This window comes from Dysidea avara, chromosome 10 (assembly GCF_963678975.1).
Source record: "Dysidea avara chromosome 10, odDysAvar1.4, whole genome shotgun sequence".
NCBI lineage: Eukaryota > Metazoa > Porifera > Demospongiae > Dictyoceratida > Dysideidae > Dysidea > Dysidea avara.
The window spans coordinates 28336823-28356534 of record NC_089281.1 but is presented as its reverse complement, the minus strand read 5'-3'; the positions used below and the strand labels follow the sequence as shown (position 1 = coordinate 28356534).

The 19712-nt window shown below is 39.7% G+C and overlaps 3 protein-coding genes across 3 annotated transcripts in view; 1 reads left to right on the top strand and 2 right to left on the bottom strand.

The window, feature by feature from the left end:
* The window catches only part of LOC136269351 (uncharacterized), a 24598-nt gene extending 18761 nt beyond the window's left edge, over nt 1-5837 (bottom strand). The window contains exons 1-3 of the mRNA XM_066064899.1: nt 5268-5837; nt 4887-4986; nt 2699-2816 (exon numbers count right to left, since the gene is read on the bottom strand). Of these exons, the coding sequence (XP_065920971.1) occupies nt 2699-2816; nt 4887-4986; nt 5268-5745 (696 nt within the window). The 5' untranslated portion in view covers nt 5746-5837. The remainder of the gene's footprint in view (nt 1-2698; nt 2817-4886; nt 4987-5267) is intronic.
* LOC136269350 (kinesin-like protein KIF11-A) lies at nt 5833-13173 on the top strand. Its single transcript, XM_066064898.1, has 26 exons — nt 5833-5981; nt 6038-6256; nt 6310-6388; nt 6444-6506; nt 6564-6689; nt 7069-7284; nt 7337-7403; nt 7461-7539; nt 7641-7833; nt 7910-7998; nt 8052-8139; nt 8188-8301; nt 8380-8589; nt 8696-8789; nt 8875-8984; nt 9100-9162; nt 9229-9357; nt 9556-9654; nt 9717-9785; nt 10126-10280; nt 11031-11214; nt 11510-11605; nt 11660-11885; nt 12196-12368; nt 12849-12890; nt 12942-13173. Exons 1-26 carry the CDS (start codon nt 5917-5919, stop codon nt 13038-13040), a joined length of 3147 nt encoding a protein of 1048 aa, XP_065920970.1. The 5' UTR covers nt 5833-5916; the 3' UTR covers nt 13041-13173.
* On the bottom strand, nt 13082-19712 carry LOC136269352 (RNA/RNP complex-1-interacting phosphatase homolog). Its single transcript, XM_066064900.1, has 8 exons — nt 19598-19712; nt 19408-19533; nt 16080-16179; nt 15802-15881; nt 15568-15611; nt 15459-15516; nt 15360-15406; nt 13082-13729 (listed from the first exon to the last, which is right to left on the bottom strand). Exons 1-8 carry the CDS (start codon nt 19615-19617, stop codon nt 13233-13235), a joined length of 972 nt encoding a protein of 323 aa, XP_065920972.1. The 5' UTR covers nt 19618-19712; the 3' UTR covers nt 13082-13232.

Below are 19712 nucleotides of genomic sequence, written 5' to 3'. Positions count from 1 at the left end.
TGATATGGAAACAGAGCCTTCCGAAATGTAATTTACGATGGCTCAGGGCACGAAGTGCCTGCATGCTATTTGTGATTACATGAGGAAGGTGAAGTTGAAATATCAACATGTCCACCCCCCCCGCCCTACATTATTTGTGCTAATCTTTTGTGTACCTTTTAGATCAGCTAGAGCTGACTACTGAGGTTTTTAACTTCATAGGTCGTTTAGATAGGTACAACCTATATAGTTGTAATTTCAAGCAAGCATACACATAGCTGAGAGGTTGACTTCTAAAATGCCAAGCAAGTGTGAACACGTGGACCTTTTATAGGAGCTGTGTGTAGTGATGTCATCGTTGTCACGTGAACTTCAAAATGGCTGTTATACCTTGTAATTATGCTCATTACATGTTGATATTTCAACTTCACCTTCCTCATGTAATCACAAATAGCATGCAGGCACTTCGTGCCCTGAGCCATTCGTAAGTTAAACGCATGGGCTGGCTATGAAGTAACTGCATGGGTGCCTGGTTTTTAGAAGTAGCATAACATCAAACTTGTTATGTAACACTTTGCATGGGCAGAAGCCACTGTTGCACATACCTCATGTTACCCCATGGTCAGGGCATCATTCCCTGTGGTAAGGGAATTATCTGTATAATGCTCTCTAACTCATGAGGTAGCGGTACCGTTCTGTTTGTTTTACAAAAACTCAGACTGAATGAGAATAAACTAATGCTCAATTATCATGAGTTCGAGGTTGGCCACAAGAAGCACTCAGATGGAGGAATTTCAGTATCCTTGCCATTCTACGAGTTGGGAAATGTTAGTTAAAAGTGATACCTAGTCTTATAGTGCTTACACAAGTGTTTTGGCACGTTTTCAAATACGAACCACACCCACATTTACAGATAACTATGCTACAACAAAGTTTATCCCTTTAGGCCTTTATTAAACTAGACAGATGCAAACAGCATCGTGGGGCGAGCCTGAACATATTTAATGGGAGCATGCATAGCAGCAATAGGTAGCTGATGATGAGTGTATATTCAAGTGAACGTGGTAGCGTTGAACATCCGACTGGATCCAATGAAACTAATTCAGCATGAAATTCCGCAATCTTAGAAATAACAGCAGGGTCATTGTATGCTGGCAATTCGGCATCCTGTGATCCGTTAATGTTTACATCAGAATTTGTGTCTGTACTGAGATTCGAAGCACTATCAAAAGAAATAAAATCAATGTTAGCATGGTACATATACAAATCTGATAACACAACGTAAAGCATAAGCAAGCAAACAAAATTATTATGTAGATAAATCAATGTTATTGTTGTGTGACTGATTCATTATTTTACATACTAATTCTGCCTTCTCTGCTGCAAGATTGTGTCCCTTTGCCTAGCATATCTTGTTCTGGAGTATTCTCTGTTTCTCCTTCGTCTTTCTTCAGCTTCTTCTTGTGTTTCTCGGTCCCTTCTCAATCTGTACAGCTGTCTCCTTCTTCTAAGTCGTTCTTCTGCATTCATTTAGCCAACCTTAGGTGATTTTCATATTCACGCGCTGATACACGTGTTTCATACGCTGTAATCTACGTTGTATATTTCTCCGTGACATGGTCGATGAGACGAACATATATGGAAGTGCTGTAATCTACTTCGTATATTTCTCCGTGACATGGTCGACGAGACGAACATATATGGAAGTGCTGTAATCTACGTCGTATATTTCTCCGTGACATGGCCGATGAGACGAACATATATGGAAGTGCTGTAATCTACGTCGTATATTTCTCCGTGGCATGGTCGATGAGACGAACATATATGGAAGTGCTGTAATCTACGTCGTATATTTCTCCGTGGCATGGTCGATGAGACAAACATATATGGAAGTGCTGTAATCTACGTCGTATATTTCTCCGTGACATGGTCGATGAGACGAACATATATGGAAGTGCTGTAATCTACATCGTATATTTCTCCGTGGCATGGTCGATGAGACGAACATATATGGAAGTGCTGTGATTTACGCCGTTTATTTCACGGTAAGTCCGTTTATTTCAGGGTCTCTTTCCGATTTCTTCTGTAGTTTTTTGGGCATGGTCGCTGAGACGAAAGTTACGTGGGCGACTCGCTAGTGTGGGGCTCGCTCAGGCTCGCCCCAATTAGCATATGTTGTAATTAATTTTTAAACATTAAAACACTTGTAATTCCATGCGATTCGCCCAACTCAATTTTTCCCTGATATCTTTATAGGACTTGTCTGTTTATTATAACAAACATAGGTTACCTGCTGCCTAGCCACATTGAATCTTTCAGGCATGTACATAAAACAAAATCCAGTGAATGTTACATAATAGTTGAAACATGGGCACTCATGGTCTGCCCGATATCTCCACCTTCAGGCCTGCAGCCCTCGTGTTAAGGGTGGACATATCAGGCAGACCACTCGTGCCTATGTTACAACTATAAAATGAGCCAGTTTATTTGTGGTGTACGGTACTTATTGTGCAATTCAAAGGAATGGCTAGAAAATATAAAGCATGCAAGTTTTGCCCTTAAAAGATTAAGTTATCCAGTACTTGAATACTTTGTAGAGAAGCACTTTTATTATTTAGAGGCTACTTTTAATTTGGACCCAGTACACAGACAGTAGCTACTGTAAATGTGGTTAACATTTAAACATTCTAATATGCTCTGTGTTACATCAATTGTATACCTGGAGAACATGGGGACTATCAAACGCGAAGTAATATGTTCTGTCCTTTGAATTATTTGTAACCATTTTGAAGGAATTAGGAAACTTGGTTTTTACAGCTGCTTCTGAATCTTCAATGCTACAAGATAAAGACACATAAACCATGATTACATGTCATAAGTTGTCACAGTATCCAAGACACATGATACACTGTCAAAGAAGCTAACAAAACATAACAGTGTCTCCTTGTATATCTGTTGTGTGCCTCGTATCTATTTTCAGTAATTTTGTGACAGGATATGTGGATAATTTAAGTTGGATAGTCTACACATACCAAATTTGAGTGAAGTCACATGAGGCATTCCCAAAATATGCATCCTGACAATTTTTCCCCCTCATCTTCACATACTTTACAAAGTTTGTACGAAATAAAACAAAAGAATGTTACACTATTCAAAAAAGATCTTTAAAAAATAGTTGATTAGTAATTCACTGCTAAGCTCAATGCATTTAAAGAGGTTATATCTGGCATTTAGAATGATCAATACTGACAATGTTTCTTCAATGTCTACATGTAGAACATTGCAATAGATTTGAGGATCATTAAAATCCACTTCCAATTCCACAAAAAAATGCAAACATTTTACTACTGTTAGGGCCCTACAATTCAGTCACACCGAGGTATTAACAAGCCACTATACTACACAGTACATTGAGACCAAAAATTAAAACTGTGATACCCAATTAAGGATATTTACAGTGGGGGGTATACACTCCTCACCTTGTAATAATTGCTGACAACACAATCACGATAGACCTCAGACTGAATAGCTGTAGAGCGAACGATGCACACAAAACTACCCACTCTAGAGCAATACACAATTGCTATAAAACTAAAGAAGGCCTTTCTGTTACACTTGCATATACTACTGTCACTCACAAGTAATTATTAGAGTCATGTTTGTAGAAGTGGTAGGAGTTAAAAGTAGTATTTAACCTTCAAATGAATTATTTGATGACAGAATAACTAAGGGGAGTTAGCTACTAATAAAGTACATTTTTCTAGGGTTGATTTCTAGAGTGAAGTGGTTTGTTATATTTTAAACTTGCCTTGTAGGAAAAACTCATAGTTCTGTAGCGATTGTGTGGAGAAACGTATTAGAAAGTTTTAGAGTCTCTGTTGTATTGCTATTCAGTTATTGGCAAGGTGAGGAGTGTATAAACACAACAGGGGATATAAACAATAGTAGGGCCTAGTGGTATTACCAAAAAAGCTTTATAATAATGCCTAAATATAGGCATTGCCCTTGAATGGACACTGTACAAAAATATTGATCACAAATCACAAATGGCATACAATAAACATATGTACTCAGCTATGTAAACACTAAAGAAGATATAAATACTATTTATATACATAGAACATAAGGCTTAAAGTATTAACCTTTAGTCTGGTCTGGATTTCAATAATTGACACAAAATTTTTGTGGGAGCAAATTTGGGAAATTGAATTCAATTGATCAAAAACATTCTAGCCCAATTTTTAGCCAACTAAACAGACAGAATGTAGTGACACAAGCATTCACCAAAAATATTATCTGCCAAATTCTATCACGAGTTAAATCACTAAAATTTTGTATTGCACGATATCTCCAATAGATGCCCCCAATTCTCTGTCTTGGCAACCTACACCAGAGTCTTTAAAATGAAACATCTACTGATAATTGCTGATACAGTAATTTTGCTGATGAACAGGTGTTTACTGATTAATCAGCACAGTTTGGTTCAATTGTAGGATGGCAGATAGAGCTATTCAAAAGTAATTAACATTTTTTGGTGGGCCACAACATGTAGTCATTTTATATTTCTACAACAACTCTAGATCCTGTGCTCAGTTTTCCAAAACTACTTCAGGTTAGGGGTAATACATGTGCATCATCATGCTTCAGATGTTTACATACTACACAGTGCAAGTTTTTGCTCTTGAAATGCTGTCCTTTACAGACCAAAAGTAGAAATATCTTATGACCAAATTTATAGCGATTAAATTGTACTTGCCCCCTTTTAATCATTATGGATTTTATAGACGTCATAATGATGATATATGGAGGATATTTTAAAATCCCCTTTAGGTGTGTAATGTACAGTATAAACATTACAGCAATATAAGACAAAATTATTCTCCCTCTATCTACTTAAGTGTTCTCACTGGTAGTTTGCAATGGAGAAAGATCCTTTGGCTTTAGCTGCTTTATTGTTGACAAAGTAGTAGAGACAGCCCTCTGATAGGATGAGAAATCTTTCCTTCCCTACACAGAAAATAATCAAGTGTTATATAAAGGTATACATTTACGTAGACACAATACATGTATGCATGTGCATATACACTACATACAAAGACGTAAACATGAGTATATATAAACAGTGAACTGGTTTGCTGCAAACTGCACACAGACATACCCACACAAACACTATCACAAATAGTAGAATACACAACAGCAAGGACAACTTGAAAATGTAAATGTCATTTTGAGTGGTAATTCAATAGCACAAAGAAGACAGAAAGTAGCTGGTATTACACACAACTCACAACTCTTGTGTTGGCCTCCTTGTTTTTTAATTTGCCCACTGTATTTACACTTGTACTCCATTAGCTCTTTGGCAGACTTGTTCAAAGGTGCTGGTGGAGGAGGAAGGCTGCTTACGGATAATTTAGGTGGCATAGTCTGGTTTCTCTTGTCATGACGATTAAAAGTCGGTGGTGCTGTTCCCAGTGGTAGCGTGGGACCGAGCACGGGACCAACATCACTTCCCCGTTTGTTCATTAATACTTTCCTACGAGCGTCTCCGTTTAGCTGATCAATGGCCTGCTTGAGAACCAACTGTGCTGAGGGAGCATTGATCTTTAACTTTGACGAAATAAATATTTCATCAATAGTAAGTAATATCTTTCCAGTCACGCCGGCTTTCTCAAACGCTTTAATGTGTTGGTCCAAGTTAACAACGTGCAGCCACACGGCGATGTCATCTAAAGTCCAGTTTTCAACTGTATCATAATTAAGAGCCATGTTTATCTTTCAATTCTATTACTTGTCAGAAACACACCGGATCATCATAATTAGCGGCCATGTTTTCCCTATCTCGTGATTTCTGTCCTGATTTCGTTATTACACCGCGCATGCTCACAACGACAACTTTTGAATTTTCGAGGGTACCAATAAATAGTATTTGTCGTGATAATGTCAGGGAAACAACGGAAGCCAACTCCTCAAGAGACCAATATTCAAGTGGCCGTAAGATGCAGGTATAAGCAGCCAATTGGAAGAACCTGTTTAACAAGTGTGTGTGTGTGTGTTATAGACCAAGAAATGTCAATGAAAAGAAAGCCGGTTCATCATCAGTTATCGAATGTCAATCAAAGAAAGGCGAGATACGTGTAGCCTTGGAGAAACTGGGCTCCAAGACGTTTACTTTCGACAAAGTGTTTGGGCCTGAATCAAAACAGATACACGTGTACAAGGCAATAGCCGCACCGCTAATTGATGAGGTTCTCACGGGATATAATTGCACCGTATTTGCGTGAGTTGAGAAATACAAACTGTGTGAAATATTTGTGGAACTACGTATTCCAGCTATGGACAGACTGGAACAGGAAAAACGTTTACTATGGAAGGAGAAAGGAGCTCTGAAGGCTCCCTCTCTTGGGAAGAAGTGAGTGAAGAATTTATCACCCATGTGTTTGTGTTTTAATATTTCACACAAACAGGATCCGTTGTCAGGAATCATACCCCGTGCTTTACACCAGCTGTTTGAAAAACTGGAATGCCAGGTGCGTGCGTGCTTGTGTGTGAGTGCTATACTTGACTTCATGCTAATTAATTTGTAGACATCAGAGTTTTCTGTGCATGTCTCCTATCTGGAGTTGTACAATGAAGAACTGTTTGACTTGTTGTGCGTGTCTGAAGATCCAACTGCCTTAAAACTAAGGATATATGAAGATGCTTCTAAAAAGGTACAACTGTATATTGGTAATAGAGTACAGTGAAACACCTCGCTTAGTGACCACCTCTTTACTTTATGTAGTGGCCATCTTTTTGTCCCAAACTCAGTAATTAGGTTTCACTGTACTATAGATGGTAATCACGCTACCAATTACTGGGTGAGGGTCCTTGTGTGCTTAGCCATTCATATATGGAAAGGAGTGTTGGTGAATACGTAATTGTTCATTCCTGATTTAACGGGCTACTGAAGGATTAAAAAGTGGAGGTCTCTAGAAAGTTGTGTGCATTTAACCATGTCGTAATTTAATGCTGCTTGGAAGTGACTAGATGACATGCATGACTTGTGTACAGTGCCTTGTGAGACTTGACCATATTTGTATATTTATCTAGGGGTCTGTTGTTATTTCTGGTCTTGAAGAAGTGGTGGTTCATGATAAAAATGAAGTCTATTCCATCTTGGAGAAGGGCAGTCTTCGGAGGCAGACAGCAGCTACTCTAATCAATGCCCACTCATCTCGCTCGCACACGGTGTTCTCTGTGACAGTCCACATTAAGGAGAGCACTTTAGATGGCGAGGAGCTTGTAAAAACTGGGAAGCTAAACTTGGTTAGTTGAAGGAATCGAGTTGCAGCAGTTGGTGGATTATTTTTAACTACAGGTTGATCTTGCTGGTAGTGAAAACATTGGTCGCTCTGGTGCAGTGGATAAGCGTGCCAAGGAGGCTGGTGAGTTTGATAAACTTGTATTGGTGAGAGGAGACATTGTTTGTGTTAACGTTATAGGTAGCATCAACCAGAGCTTACTGACGCTTGGAAGAGTAATAACAGCTTTAGTAGAAAGAGCTCCTCATATTCCGTACAGGTGTGTACTATGTGTGTGCACGCATGGTGCCTATTTGTTGCATTTGCTTTCCTATATCAACTGCTCATCTCTCACATAATTGTGCTTTCGTAATCGTATAGGGAGAGTAAACTCACTCGTATATTACAAGACTCACTGGGTGGGCGTACAAAGACTTCCATCATTGCCACCATTTCCCCAGCACAGTGCAACATTGAGGAGACACTGAGCACCCTTGACTATGCTCATCGTGCTAAGAATATCATGAACCGACCAGAGATCAACCAGAAGCTTACAAAGAAGGCTTTGATAAAGGTAAGGTGTTTTGTTAACTCTCACAATAGGGCAATTCCTCTTAACAAACTCTAAGGTTGTATTTGTTTTCTTATAGGAGTACACTGATGAAATCGAGAAGCTAAAACGAGACTTGGTTGCCACTAGAGAGAAGAATGGCATATTTATATCGCAGGAGAACTATGTGTATGTTGTTGTGCTTGCTGTGGTCTTATGTCTCCCCCATCCCTACCCCCCAGTGGTATGGAGAATTTGATCAAAAGCCATAAGGAGAGACTGGTTGAGCTACAGGAATATCTGAGGGTCAAGGAAGCTGATTTGGAGAAGGTATGGACACGTGTTATAAGATGCATTGTTATGTGTGTACATGTACAGATCAAGGAGTTGTTTAGTGATACAAAAGAAGAGTTGGATGCTAAGGTAGAAGAGCTGGAACAGACCACAGTTTCATTGCAGCACACCAAGGAGAAGCTACAGAGTACTAATGAGGTACTTGTGTGCATGTCTGTATTGTTTGTGTAGTGTGTATTGTTTGTGTAGTGTGTATTGTTTGTTGCAAACACTTAGGTACTCGAGGAAACAGAAAAGGCTAGAGCAGAAAACTCATTCTTATTGGCTGAACATACTGCCACTGAAGAAGCACTGCACGAAGAAGCTGTACAACTCATGCACACTGTGAAGCTTGGAATCAGTGATGTACAAGGTCTACATGCTAAATTGGACCGGAAGAAACTGGTGGAAGCTCACAATCGCCAGACCACAGATGGGTTCAAACAGGTTGAAAGCAAATTGCTGTGTGCATTGCTGCATGTACACACTCACTCACTCATTCACTCACATAAATTACACACACCCACTCATGAACATTTTTTTTATTCTATAGAGTTTTGCTCTCTTGTTAAACTCTGCCACGAATAGTCTTCAAGACTACCAACAGACTGCTGAAACTTTCAACAACAGCTTCAAGGCAGGAATAGGTGTGTGTGCACATTAGAGGGCTTTTGTTATGTAACATGTATCCTGTCTTTCATGGCTTGTGTACTGATGATTGTGTTTTAACAGTGTCCTGGATGGAGAAGACATCTTGTGAAGTGGAATCCATCCAGTCCAGCTTGCAATCCATGATGAATATGGTGGCCACAACTACGGATGCCCAGCTTCTTAAAGCTCAGGTAGAGTCGCCATTGGTATATGTACTGTACACAGTACACACACACAACACGCACACACACACACACACACACACACAAATTATATGCATGCATAGTATAGGTATATTTTAAACAGAATAATGGAGAGGCTATCTTGAAACAGCAAAAAGAGTTGAGCAATGAAGTAGTCACAATGAAGGTTAATAGAAGAATCATGCAAGCATGTTGACAACTCCTCTATACCTATCTTGACACTATTTGTTAGGAGTTTGGTTACTCACAACTGTCTCATGTGTTGAGGGATACTTTGAAGCCATCGCTGGACCAACTGTCACAACAAATAACCACACATTCCCAGGCCCTAGCTCAGGCACAGCAACTACTCAAACGTCAGGTACACCTGTAGCACACACAATACATGATGTACCCATATAGTCTTTTGGGCTGTTGTGTAGGTAATTTAATACTCCTTGGCTATGCCCCAGATAATTAATGTATTGTTTACCTGTATTACTGGTTAATTGTGTACTTGTACTACTGGCTCTATAACTTGTTTACCCACTGAGGTGACTAAGTGTACACCGTTGTACAGGTTTCCTCACATGGCAATGAGATGAGACAGTTCTTTGACAAACACTGTAAGGAATTGGAGAAAATGGCTGCAGTAGTGACACATGGCTATCAAGAACAGGTTGGGATTGTTCTTAGGGCATGCATATTGCAATGCTGTTTCAATTCCTGGTGGTGTTGTAGGAAAAGGAAATGGCAGCCAAACAAGAAGCGCTAAATGATCTGCTGAAGCAGCAAAAGGACCTTCAGCAAGTCAGTTCAATGTGTACTAAGTACATTTTTCAGCCAGTATATTATGTGTTGTACTGTAATACATCATGATCTGTTATGGTATGTGTCTGGGAACTGTATGGTTTAAATTGCTAATGATTACAAAACTATTGTAATTTTATCCAGTGGGATTTACTTGGGTGTTGCATTCTGCCAACTTGGTAATTGATAACACATCATGCCAACCACTGAAATACATTATATTCTGCACTATATGTGTATGTTTATAGTATTCAAATGTGCTCAGTAGGGACATACACACACATTCTACCTGCATATAAGCCACATGCCTTGGAATATAAACAGCTCCTTGCACCTGCAGGAGATGCACAAGTCAGTAATGGCCCAGATTGGTCAGGTACTACAGTCAGCCATGACACAGCAGGAGGAGCATTTGTGTGCTAACATGATGAAGGTGACCTCCAGTATATCCTGTGATGTTGATAGGAACAAGGAACGTAGTTCACACCTTCAACAGTGAGTAGTCTTGTGTTTTCTAATGTGTGGGACTTTGTAACCAGAACTTGGTTCTTATGATTTCTTCTCTGTGTTGTGTTGATGTTTAGAGGCTTTCAGTAAACACACACATGTGCTCATGAGTCATGACAACATACACACACAACAAAGCTGCTAATTTTTTTTGCTTGGTCACACCAATTGAATGGTAAATTCTTGCAGTCAAGTACAAGACAACTCTGCCATACCTCACTATAGTATGTACAAGTTGAGCTGAATCCTGAAAAACAGTTAAAAATTAAAAGTTGATTTTTTTCTCGAGAGAGTAAACATTTCAGCAAACCAGATGATTAAAGGTGACAGCAAAGGTGTCAACAACAGAGATGTACAGTTTGGCTTCATTACAAGTTCGGGGAAAAGACTACAATGGACATCGCACTTTAGTGGCTTCCCCATAGGAAATGTATGGTGAAAATTTTGATTGGCCATAAATGTTATGTCAGACTTTTGAACGAAAAGATTTTGAAATATTTTTTGGTGGGTCAAGCAGTACTACAAGTGTGCCAAATTTCAAGATCATGTGTAATTGCATCCATGAGTTAATAAATGTTTTTGAGGATTCAGCTCAACATGTACATACTATAAATGACACAGTGGGAGAACTTGAACCCTCTCACCTAGTTTTGCAAGTCATAGACATTGGCGTATGCTTTGTTAGCTCCCCATGCATAGACTAAACAAGCACACATGCAAATTGTGTATCATATATAGGTGTTTAGAGCAGAGCAAGCAGTCAGTTACTGCAGTAGCAGCAGAAGAGGACAAGTTCATCACCACACTCTCCTGTCAGTTAGAGGACAACACTGGCAGTGTGGCACACAATAAGGCTGACCAACAAGCCTCACTACAGCAACTGGACACTCGCCTGTCTACTAGTACTTCAGCCTGCATGGAGGTACAAACTAATACTCCCAGAGTTTATTAAACATCTGTACTCACTCCTAATACTAGTTGTATTTCTAGTAGCAGTCCTGTATACGTACGTAGGTCTGCCAATTTGTAGAACCTATGCAAACTGACATTCTGAAATACAGACACCTTGATAATCAGGACACTTGTTCACAGTCCATTTGTATGAATGTACTTCCCAAAATCGGGACACCATGTGCTCTCTAGATGTCAGGAATTAATATTTCTCCACTCTGTAGTAACATGTATTACACTACTGATACCTGTCCATTTCCATACAGGCACTGGAGGAGCTGAACTCAACTGTTCAACAACATTGTGATCATGTCTGCAGTACAGTAAAGATGCAAGGAAGAATCTTCCAGAACACCACACAGGCAAGCCAACAGCTGTCATATACCACACAAATACTACATACTGTACTCACATAGAATCAGCGCATGTCTCTGACTGCTCCTTTGAGACAACTGCAAGTATCGGTGGAGACGATGCAAAGAGATAATCTGCTAGCCTCTAGTTGTCAGTGGAACGAACAGCTGTCACAACAGGCTGGTGTTACCCAAGAGTTTACTGAAACTAGTAACAAACAGTTGGACCATATCAGCTCATCATTTGAGCTGTTGTTCAATGAGCAACTTATGGAAGACAAGTCAACAGGTAAACGAATAATGAAAAATCACTGAAAAATTGGAAATGTTTGTCAAACTTACAGTGAATTTCATCTTTTTAAGTATTTATCTTGCATGAAATTTGCTTCTAAATTTTTAGTGTACAAAAAAGATACCTGACTTAAGTGGCCATTGTAGTGAAAATCCTTAATTGTATACTGTACAAATAGACTCTCAGTGACAAATATCTAGACTAGATTAATCAGTTAATCTCCCGACCTCACTTATTTGTATAGCGTCCTGTGTACTTATGCATTCCTTTATAGCACACTGCATAGTTTGATTGTTGTTGTTTGCAGGAAAGACACCGATGAGACATGATTTCACCTACCCAGATAGGCTATCTCATACGAAACCACATGCTGAACTGCTCAACGAGTTCAGAAGCCAGCAACAGCAGCTGATGCAGCAGATTCAAGAAGAGAGCTCAGACCTGGACTCTACAGCATCCGATAGTGGCAACAGCTCAAGAGTAAATACAACTTAGTAAACCTCATTTTTATAAGGCCAATTGTACAGTGTAAAGATGAGAAAGGGGATGGGACAGGAATTTCTGAAACATAATTATACCCTGGTTATTATCTCTGTGATATGAACACGCTATTGATCCGATTATGCAAGATATATGCTTGACTACCCCATTAGAGATCCATTAATTCCAAACTAAATGTGTGACTATTCTACTAGAGAATATTGACATTCATATAAAAAAGCTGCCCAAAAACTATGCCTGTTATGTTCAACAATTTCATGATGTAGTCTTGTCCCCAGCTGCCCACGTGCTTGATCACACGAACGTTGTGTGTGACCTTCACATGATCAACACGTGAGCAGACTAATTATGATGCTTACAGTATGCCCATCCAAGGACACCTGGCTTCATACAATTTGCTATCTCAAGTTGTGGGTCTGTTCTACAAACTTTATATAATGTGATGTCTTCTTTCTCCAGGACAACAGTCCCCCACAGACAGATGTGTCTGTCTCTAGTCAGGTATGTGTACACATCTTATGACATTAACCCACTTGTTTATCTGAATGTTAGAGTGACAACACAAAACGGAGCAAAGAGAACGTTAAACCAATGCAAACAAAACACAACAACCATCACAAGAGAAAACCTCCACTGAGCACTGTCAATTAGTGACACACCATCATCATATATGGTAGTTTAGTAGGCACTACTTTTTGTTCATATACTTTTTTACTGTAACAGATTTAAGCAACAGTAATGTTAATCATTACAATAATATTGTATAATTACTATGCATTTTGAAGTCACCGCAAAACCCTCCATACCCAGTACAAAATGACATACAAACAAATACACACACTACTAGCTAGTAAAGTTTCTAACAGGTTTTCTTGGTCTGCTGCTGTGCTGGTATGTATGTGGATTAGGGGGATAGTTCCTTGGAGGGCTGTACTGGCCAGAAAACTGCCTTTTCTGCTGGCTGTAAGGATGGTTAAACTTGCCACCTTGCTTGTGTGAATGGCCTCCACGATTTGAATGGTGTCCTCTAAACCCTCTGGAATAAGATTGATAGTCTCTTTCCCTTCTTACCCAGCCACGTTCCTGATAGAGATCATGTCTCTGGTATGGGTACCAATCATCACAGAAAGAATGTCCACTGTTGTAATAGTCATTGTAGTGTTGAGGAAGAGGCTGCCAATATTCTTGTTGATGTTGAGCTGATTTGTCATTAGCTGACAACACTTTGCTATTGTTCTGGTTTTCTGTCTTGCCACCTTGCTGAGTAGATTCCCAGTGCTCTTGTAGGTCACTTAAGTAATTCTCCCTTTCAATTTTGTGGCTCCTTGCCTTGTTAAATGCTGCAATGAAACATTATGTACACATACAGGCAAGAGTTCATAATATATAATATTTAGGTATTATGAACTCTTGATACAGGGAATTCAGACAAAATGAACAGTGTAGTTGCATGTAAAATCACACATTCACATAATATCATACAGTACGATAGTACTGAACAGTAGGGACATCAAAGGTGTGGGCATGGCCTGTGATACAATATAACCCAAAAACCTGCCTCGATTTTTCCTCACAACAACATGACAGTATTGGTCGGGTAACCCAAAAGCGTCTTCAGATCAACCTGAAACGTTTCTGTCAAGTTGCTACAGAATTTTTTTATTATATTTATTCAAGGGAATTTTCTACTGCCGGCACGCCTGCCTGACGCCTTCAGTCAAGAGTAGCGGAAAACTGGCTACAGCTATAGCCCTAATTCTTTTGCAGAAACCTTTTGGTATATTGATAATCATACAATGCTTGCGCTATTGTCTTACCTTTTATCCTTCTTTGCCATGGCCATCAGTCAAGGTTTTACTGCTGAGTGTTAATAGACTACAGTATGGCTTCCATCTACCGGTGTATATTGCATCAAACTATTCAAATACACATCGTCGTTGCACCAAACTATTTTGAACACACGTGGCTCGCTGTTGATATTGGTCAGTGAGAGCAACTCTCAGCAAACTAGCAATGTGTAAGTCAATAAATATAGTTTAGTAACAATGTTAAAACTGAGTTGGATCATCCAGGTCCCCCTTTACAGATTATACCCCACGTGCTCAATTAATTAGTGCAGCGATGTGGATGTGTAGTAACACATCATAGCATAACCCTGCTTCTTTCATGAGCCACGCCCACTTATGTAAATTACTGTCTGTAGACATATATGGTAGCCACACCTGGAGAAGAGAAAAAATAAACTTTAATCTGTAAAATAATAAACATTCTCAAAAGGTGATAACAACTTGGAACAAGGTTAATTAAAGATAGTTCTAGAACTGACCTAGAGTTATAGTACTAATAGACAGACTCTTTATTTTATTGTTACTGGTGCACTTTTTTTGCTGTTGCTGTTACTTTGCTGTATGTGCTGATTTGCTTAAAAAATTGATGTCAGTAACTTAGTAGAGAAAGAGACTCAGTATAGACAGTTGTGTGGTCTCAGGACCAACGCCCATTCATCAGTCTGTAGGTATGCACGAATCCACATCCATTATTATCTGCAAGCTTATGTAGAGTCACACCCATTGATCAGTTGTTATTGTATGAGTCATAATCTAGTATACAGTGTTATGATTAACTCTATTGTGACTGGTTTTGTGAAAAGCAGGCTATTTAGTGGTCACAAACTTGCAAAAAAAACTTTATAAACAAGTATAAGAAAAACTTAGGACTAGCACAGTAGGGATATTCACTTCTTACTGTTTTACAGTATTTGGACATTATGTCCAATCCAGCTTGTTTCAGTACTTTTTATATCAGCACTATACACTGTCCCTACTCTAATTTAAAATTCCTATTTTTTTCTTTTACTTGTTTTACATCTAGTACGTACTCATAATAAGTACACTAAACTGAATTGGAATCCTGTCCTATAGTGTTGTGTGTGTGTGTGCACACATACACCAATTTTTAAATTGCACTCACCTTGAATGGCACCATCAGCAGTGTACTTGAAATGGTCAATCAGAAATCTGATAACGTGTAACATATCTCTGGTATACAAAAATGAGTACCAGTGCTTACTTGCAAACAAGGTAGCCGGTCCGATTTACTCCATGAGTGCAGTGCACTGCAACCACACCTGAAACAGTAATTACATAAAATTAAAGGATTTAAAGTATTTCTAACTAACCTGGATCCTCAGCAGCTAAATGACTTTTCAGTACTTGAGCAAAACTATATTGAAACAACGAACATTGTAAAACACTGTAAAAAGAATGACAATAAATCACATACACATACAGTCACACACAAACATGCATGCACACACACATGCACGTACGTACACGCACACACATGCACGTATGCAAGCGCGCGCACACACACACACACACACACACACACACACACACACACACACACATACTTATTATAGACCTCCACACTTGGCACTTCCTGTCCAGGACATGCCACCTTGTTGTGTCGTACACCGAATGATAAGAATTCCTGAAAATGGCCACACAGAAATTGGCACGTATAATAATATTATTGTGTATGTAGTGTATGGTATACACGCACATTTGTATACTGTATGTATGTGAAGCAGTGAACTGGATTCAAACAAATAAAATTGTACTATAAAAGAATTGCTAGTGTTAGATGGATAAACACTTTCATGACATTACAATCACTTCCTTAACTCACTGCAGGGTTGTAATATCGGCTGGTAAAGGTCAGGTCCACCACAAGACCTAACTTCTGACCTTTCTTCTGAAGGTTGTCCACCAAATGACGAGGAGTGAACCTAAAGAACAGAGATTAGAGTATTTTATCAACAGGTGTATGTTTTATTAGAGTAATTGAACTCTGTAAATAAATGATGGCTGCTGATGCAATTATACTTCAGAAGGTTCAGTCTCTCTTATCAGTGGTGTTTGGCCTAATTTCCAAACATCTACAGCTTGTTGGTAGGATACTCTACATTATACGCACCAGAAATGAAGTTACCCAACCACGTGGTCACACTTCGACCTTTTTTCAAGCTAACGCTTGTTGATTGTGTTGAATTTCGTGCCATGCTGATTCGTCTTGTTTGTGATGGACTCTCTAGCTACTGCCAGCGAAATCCTCACTCAGCTCAAACATCTCACTGATGGCATGGCGTTGATGCATCAGGACGTCGACACGCTGAAGCATGCGAGCTCGCTTCAGCACGACAGTTCGACGAATCCTGGCGTTGGGAATGTGGATAATACGACAAGTGAGCTTGTCCTGCTTCCCCATACACCATCTGATGATACCACGATGGCGTATCTCCCCTCGTCTCGGTCTGAAGGCACCATGTGGGCAAAAGAGATGGATGTTCTAGAGGAGGAGCTGCCCCCAGGGACTACTCTGGCAATTGAAGTGGTACTGGTAACTGAATGGACTAACAAATTCCTCAACGAGGCCTTCTCCATCCAGTTGACTCCAGTCCAGCGTAAGAACCTCAGGAACCACTTAATGCAATAACGAAGTAATATAACGTGTTAAATTTCTTATGCTAGTAATATGTAATGGATTGTTACTACTCGTTACTGTGATATTACCTAATTCCACTATACACTACTGCAGAACAAGCTTATGAAGGCGCCGTTCCTAGACACCGCGATGGCAGGCCAATGTTCAAGCTCCACTAAGGCGTTGGACTGGACCCTGACCAACCTACAAGGGCAAGTACTGGAGGCAGTCGGACCACTCTCTCAACTATTAGAGAGTATCAAAAATGAAGAAGCCCAGCCGTCAATGGACCAAATAGGGAAGGCTGTCAAGACAGCTCTCACCCTCCTGGCCAATGCCTCCATCCAGATTTTGGCAGTGAGAAGGACTAAAGTATTGGAGGACCACAACAAAGAATTAGTCCCCTTTGCTGCCGTGAAGGAGCGTGACTGGGCAAGTGGAGCATCCCGCCTGTTTGGGCCTAGTTTTTTTAAAGGAGGCTACTGACTATTCACAACAGCTACAGCTGTTAAGGAAAGCCAAAGAAAAGCCGGTTTTTCAGCAGGCCCCCCCCTGCGCAACCAGCCGTGGCACCAACCTCTCTATTCCTGCCCAGGTGGTCCGACAAGAAAGAGCTACTACCTGGGAAGTGGACAGCTCCCAAGAAATGACTAGAGACAGTCACACCATGCACTCACAATGTGCACATTATTTCAGATGAAATTGTTGTCAATCCTATGTTGGTCAAACTGAAGGGTTGACTATGTCACCACTGGCAAGGATGCCTTTGATGGTGGCAGGCAGGCTGGTCAACTTTATCAACACATGGGTGTAAGTTCGTAAAAAAAACTCTGTGCTAACAATGATTTATGGCATTCGGCCTGTTTGTTCTGAAAGATTAACTATCTTCTAATACAGTATCTCGTACAGTATGTTTGGTTTGTGATACAAGATTTATGAACAAGGCAGGGAACAAGACGGAGGCGGAAGGAAACATGGCAGCCCGCATAGCGGACACCGGGACAGGCAGAGGCTTCAGGGATGGTTTGTGAAAATGTGGAAAGGGACACCATCATTTATGAAATCACTGATATTCGTGGATTTGGTACTCAAGTAACAGGAGACAGGAGACAAACATCTAGAGTATATAACAAGTTCTGTATTGGATCTCAACCCCAGTATCCATTCATTTCCTTTCCTGTACCTAGATCTGAAGCAACAGACATTTAAACGAAAAGAGTTTGAAATATCTTTAGCAGGTCAAGCAGCACTACAAATGAGCCAAATTTCAAGATCATGTGTAATTGCATCCATGAGTTATTAAATGTTTTTGAGGATCCAGCTCAACACGTACATACTATAGTAATTTTCATGAAACAAATTTTCGTGGTTGAGACATTGATCTCCATACATTTGTACCTGCACATGATGCTAGACAGACCAAACCCTATCAACGGGGCGGAGTGGCTGTGCCACACTATGTGATACCCCCTTGTTTGTATATAAACACACACACACAAACTATAAAAACACATAAAAAATAGTCTCATGTGGCCAGACCACTTTTTTCTCTTTGTAGGGAGAAAAAAGGTCCAGTTCGAATCCCTAAATCATCTTGACATGTCACATGGTAAGCATGCAGTATTTATGGCCCATGTGCTTAAACTACCATAGTACAACAATAACCAAAGACTCCGCTTACTTGTAAATCAATAAAAAGACGCTAAAGCAGCTTTAGACATTGATTGGTTTGTAAATGCGCTTTCATAGATGCAAGTGATTACTATTTGAATACGCATTACGTTTCTTTGGTTAACACTACCCATTTATCTGTTAGTGGCAATACGATTGTGGAATTCAAACTGGACCAGGCCCTTTTTTCTCCTTACCAAATGACAAATAGAGAAAAAAGCGTGTGAAACTAACACACAAACCATAAGGTAAATGGGGGTAACTTCGTGAAAAGTTTGCGTTTTTGTTTATAACTTTAGATATACAAAACCAATAAATACGAAACTTGGCTACAATCAACATGTGTTTATGTAGTCTAAGTTTGCCACGTTACAATAGATTTGAGTAATCGGTTAGAGAGATATGGCAGGAAATAGCCGATAGTGTCAAAAAATACGCAATGGGGGTAACTTCGTGAATTTACGAATTCTCCTGTTTCACTGCCTATAGCCATGGCTGAAACATGGATTGTTGCCAGAAAAGAGTTACACTAGACACTTTACCTACTTCTCCAAGTTAAAAGAGTCGAATAGAACAATGTACATGGTCCTCTAAGTGGTTAAGAGCAAGTTTTGTAGTACCCGGAAAGTTTTTTAGCAAAAATTTTGTTACACATCATCAATTGAACGACGATTTCATAAAAACTATAGAAGCTAGAGTGTCATACTTGGACTCAAAGTAATCACCATATCCTAGCGTATATACACAGAAAATATCAAATCGTTTGATCAAGCCATTAAAGAGTTTCAGCCGATCAAAGTCGAAATTCACGAAGTTACCCCGCCTACCTTAAAACACACACTATAAACACATACAAACTCACTCTTCTGAAGGTGGTACGCCTTCAGGTCTCATCTTACATTGATGGAAGTCACTTTTCAGTGGCGTTTTCGAGGCCATTATGCAAGTGTCTCCAATGAGTTCGCCAAAACGGCTGTAGTCGAACCATCTGTGTTTCGAGAAAGCAGTAGAGCGCTTTTATCACCGTACATTCAAAACTAGCAGTAACTCACCTTTCTGGTATACGATACATGATTTTTGAAGTCTCACGGTGTGCTTTTATTCGATATACTCACACCCAATGTTCATTGGTCACGTGCACGGTCACTATGACTGGACTAGCGGAGT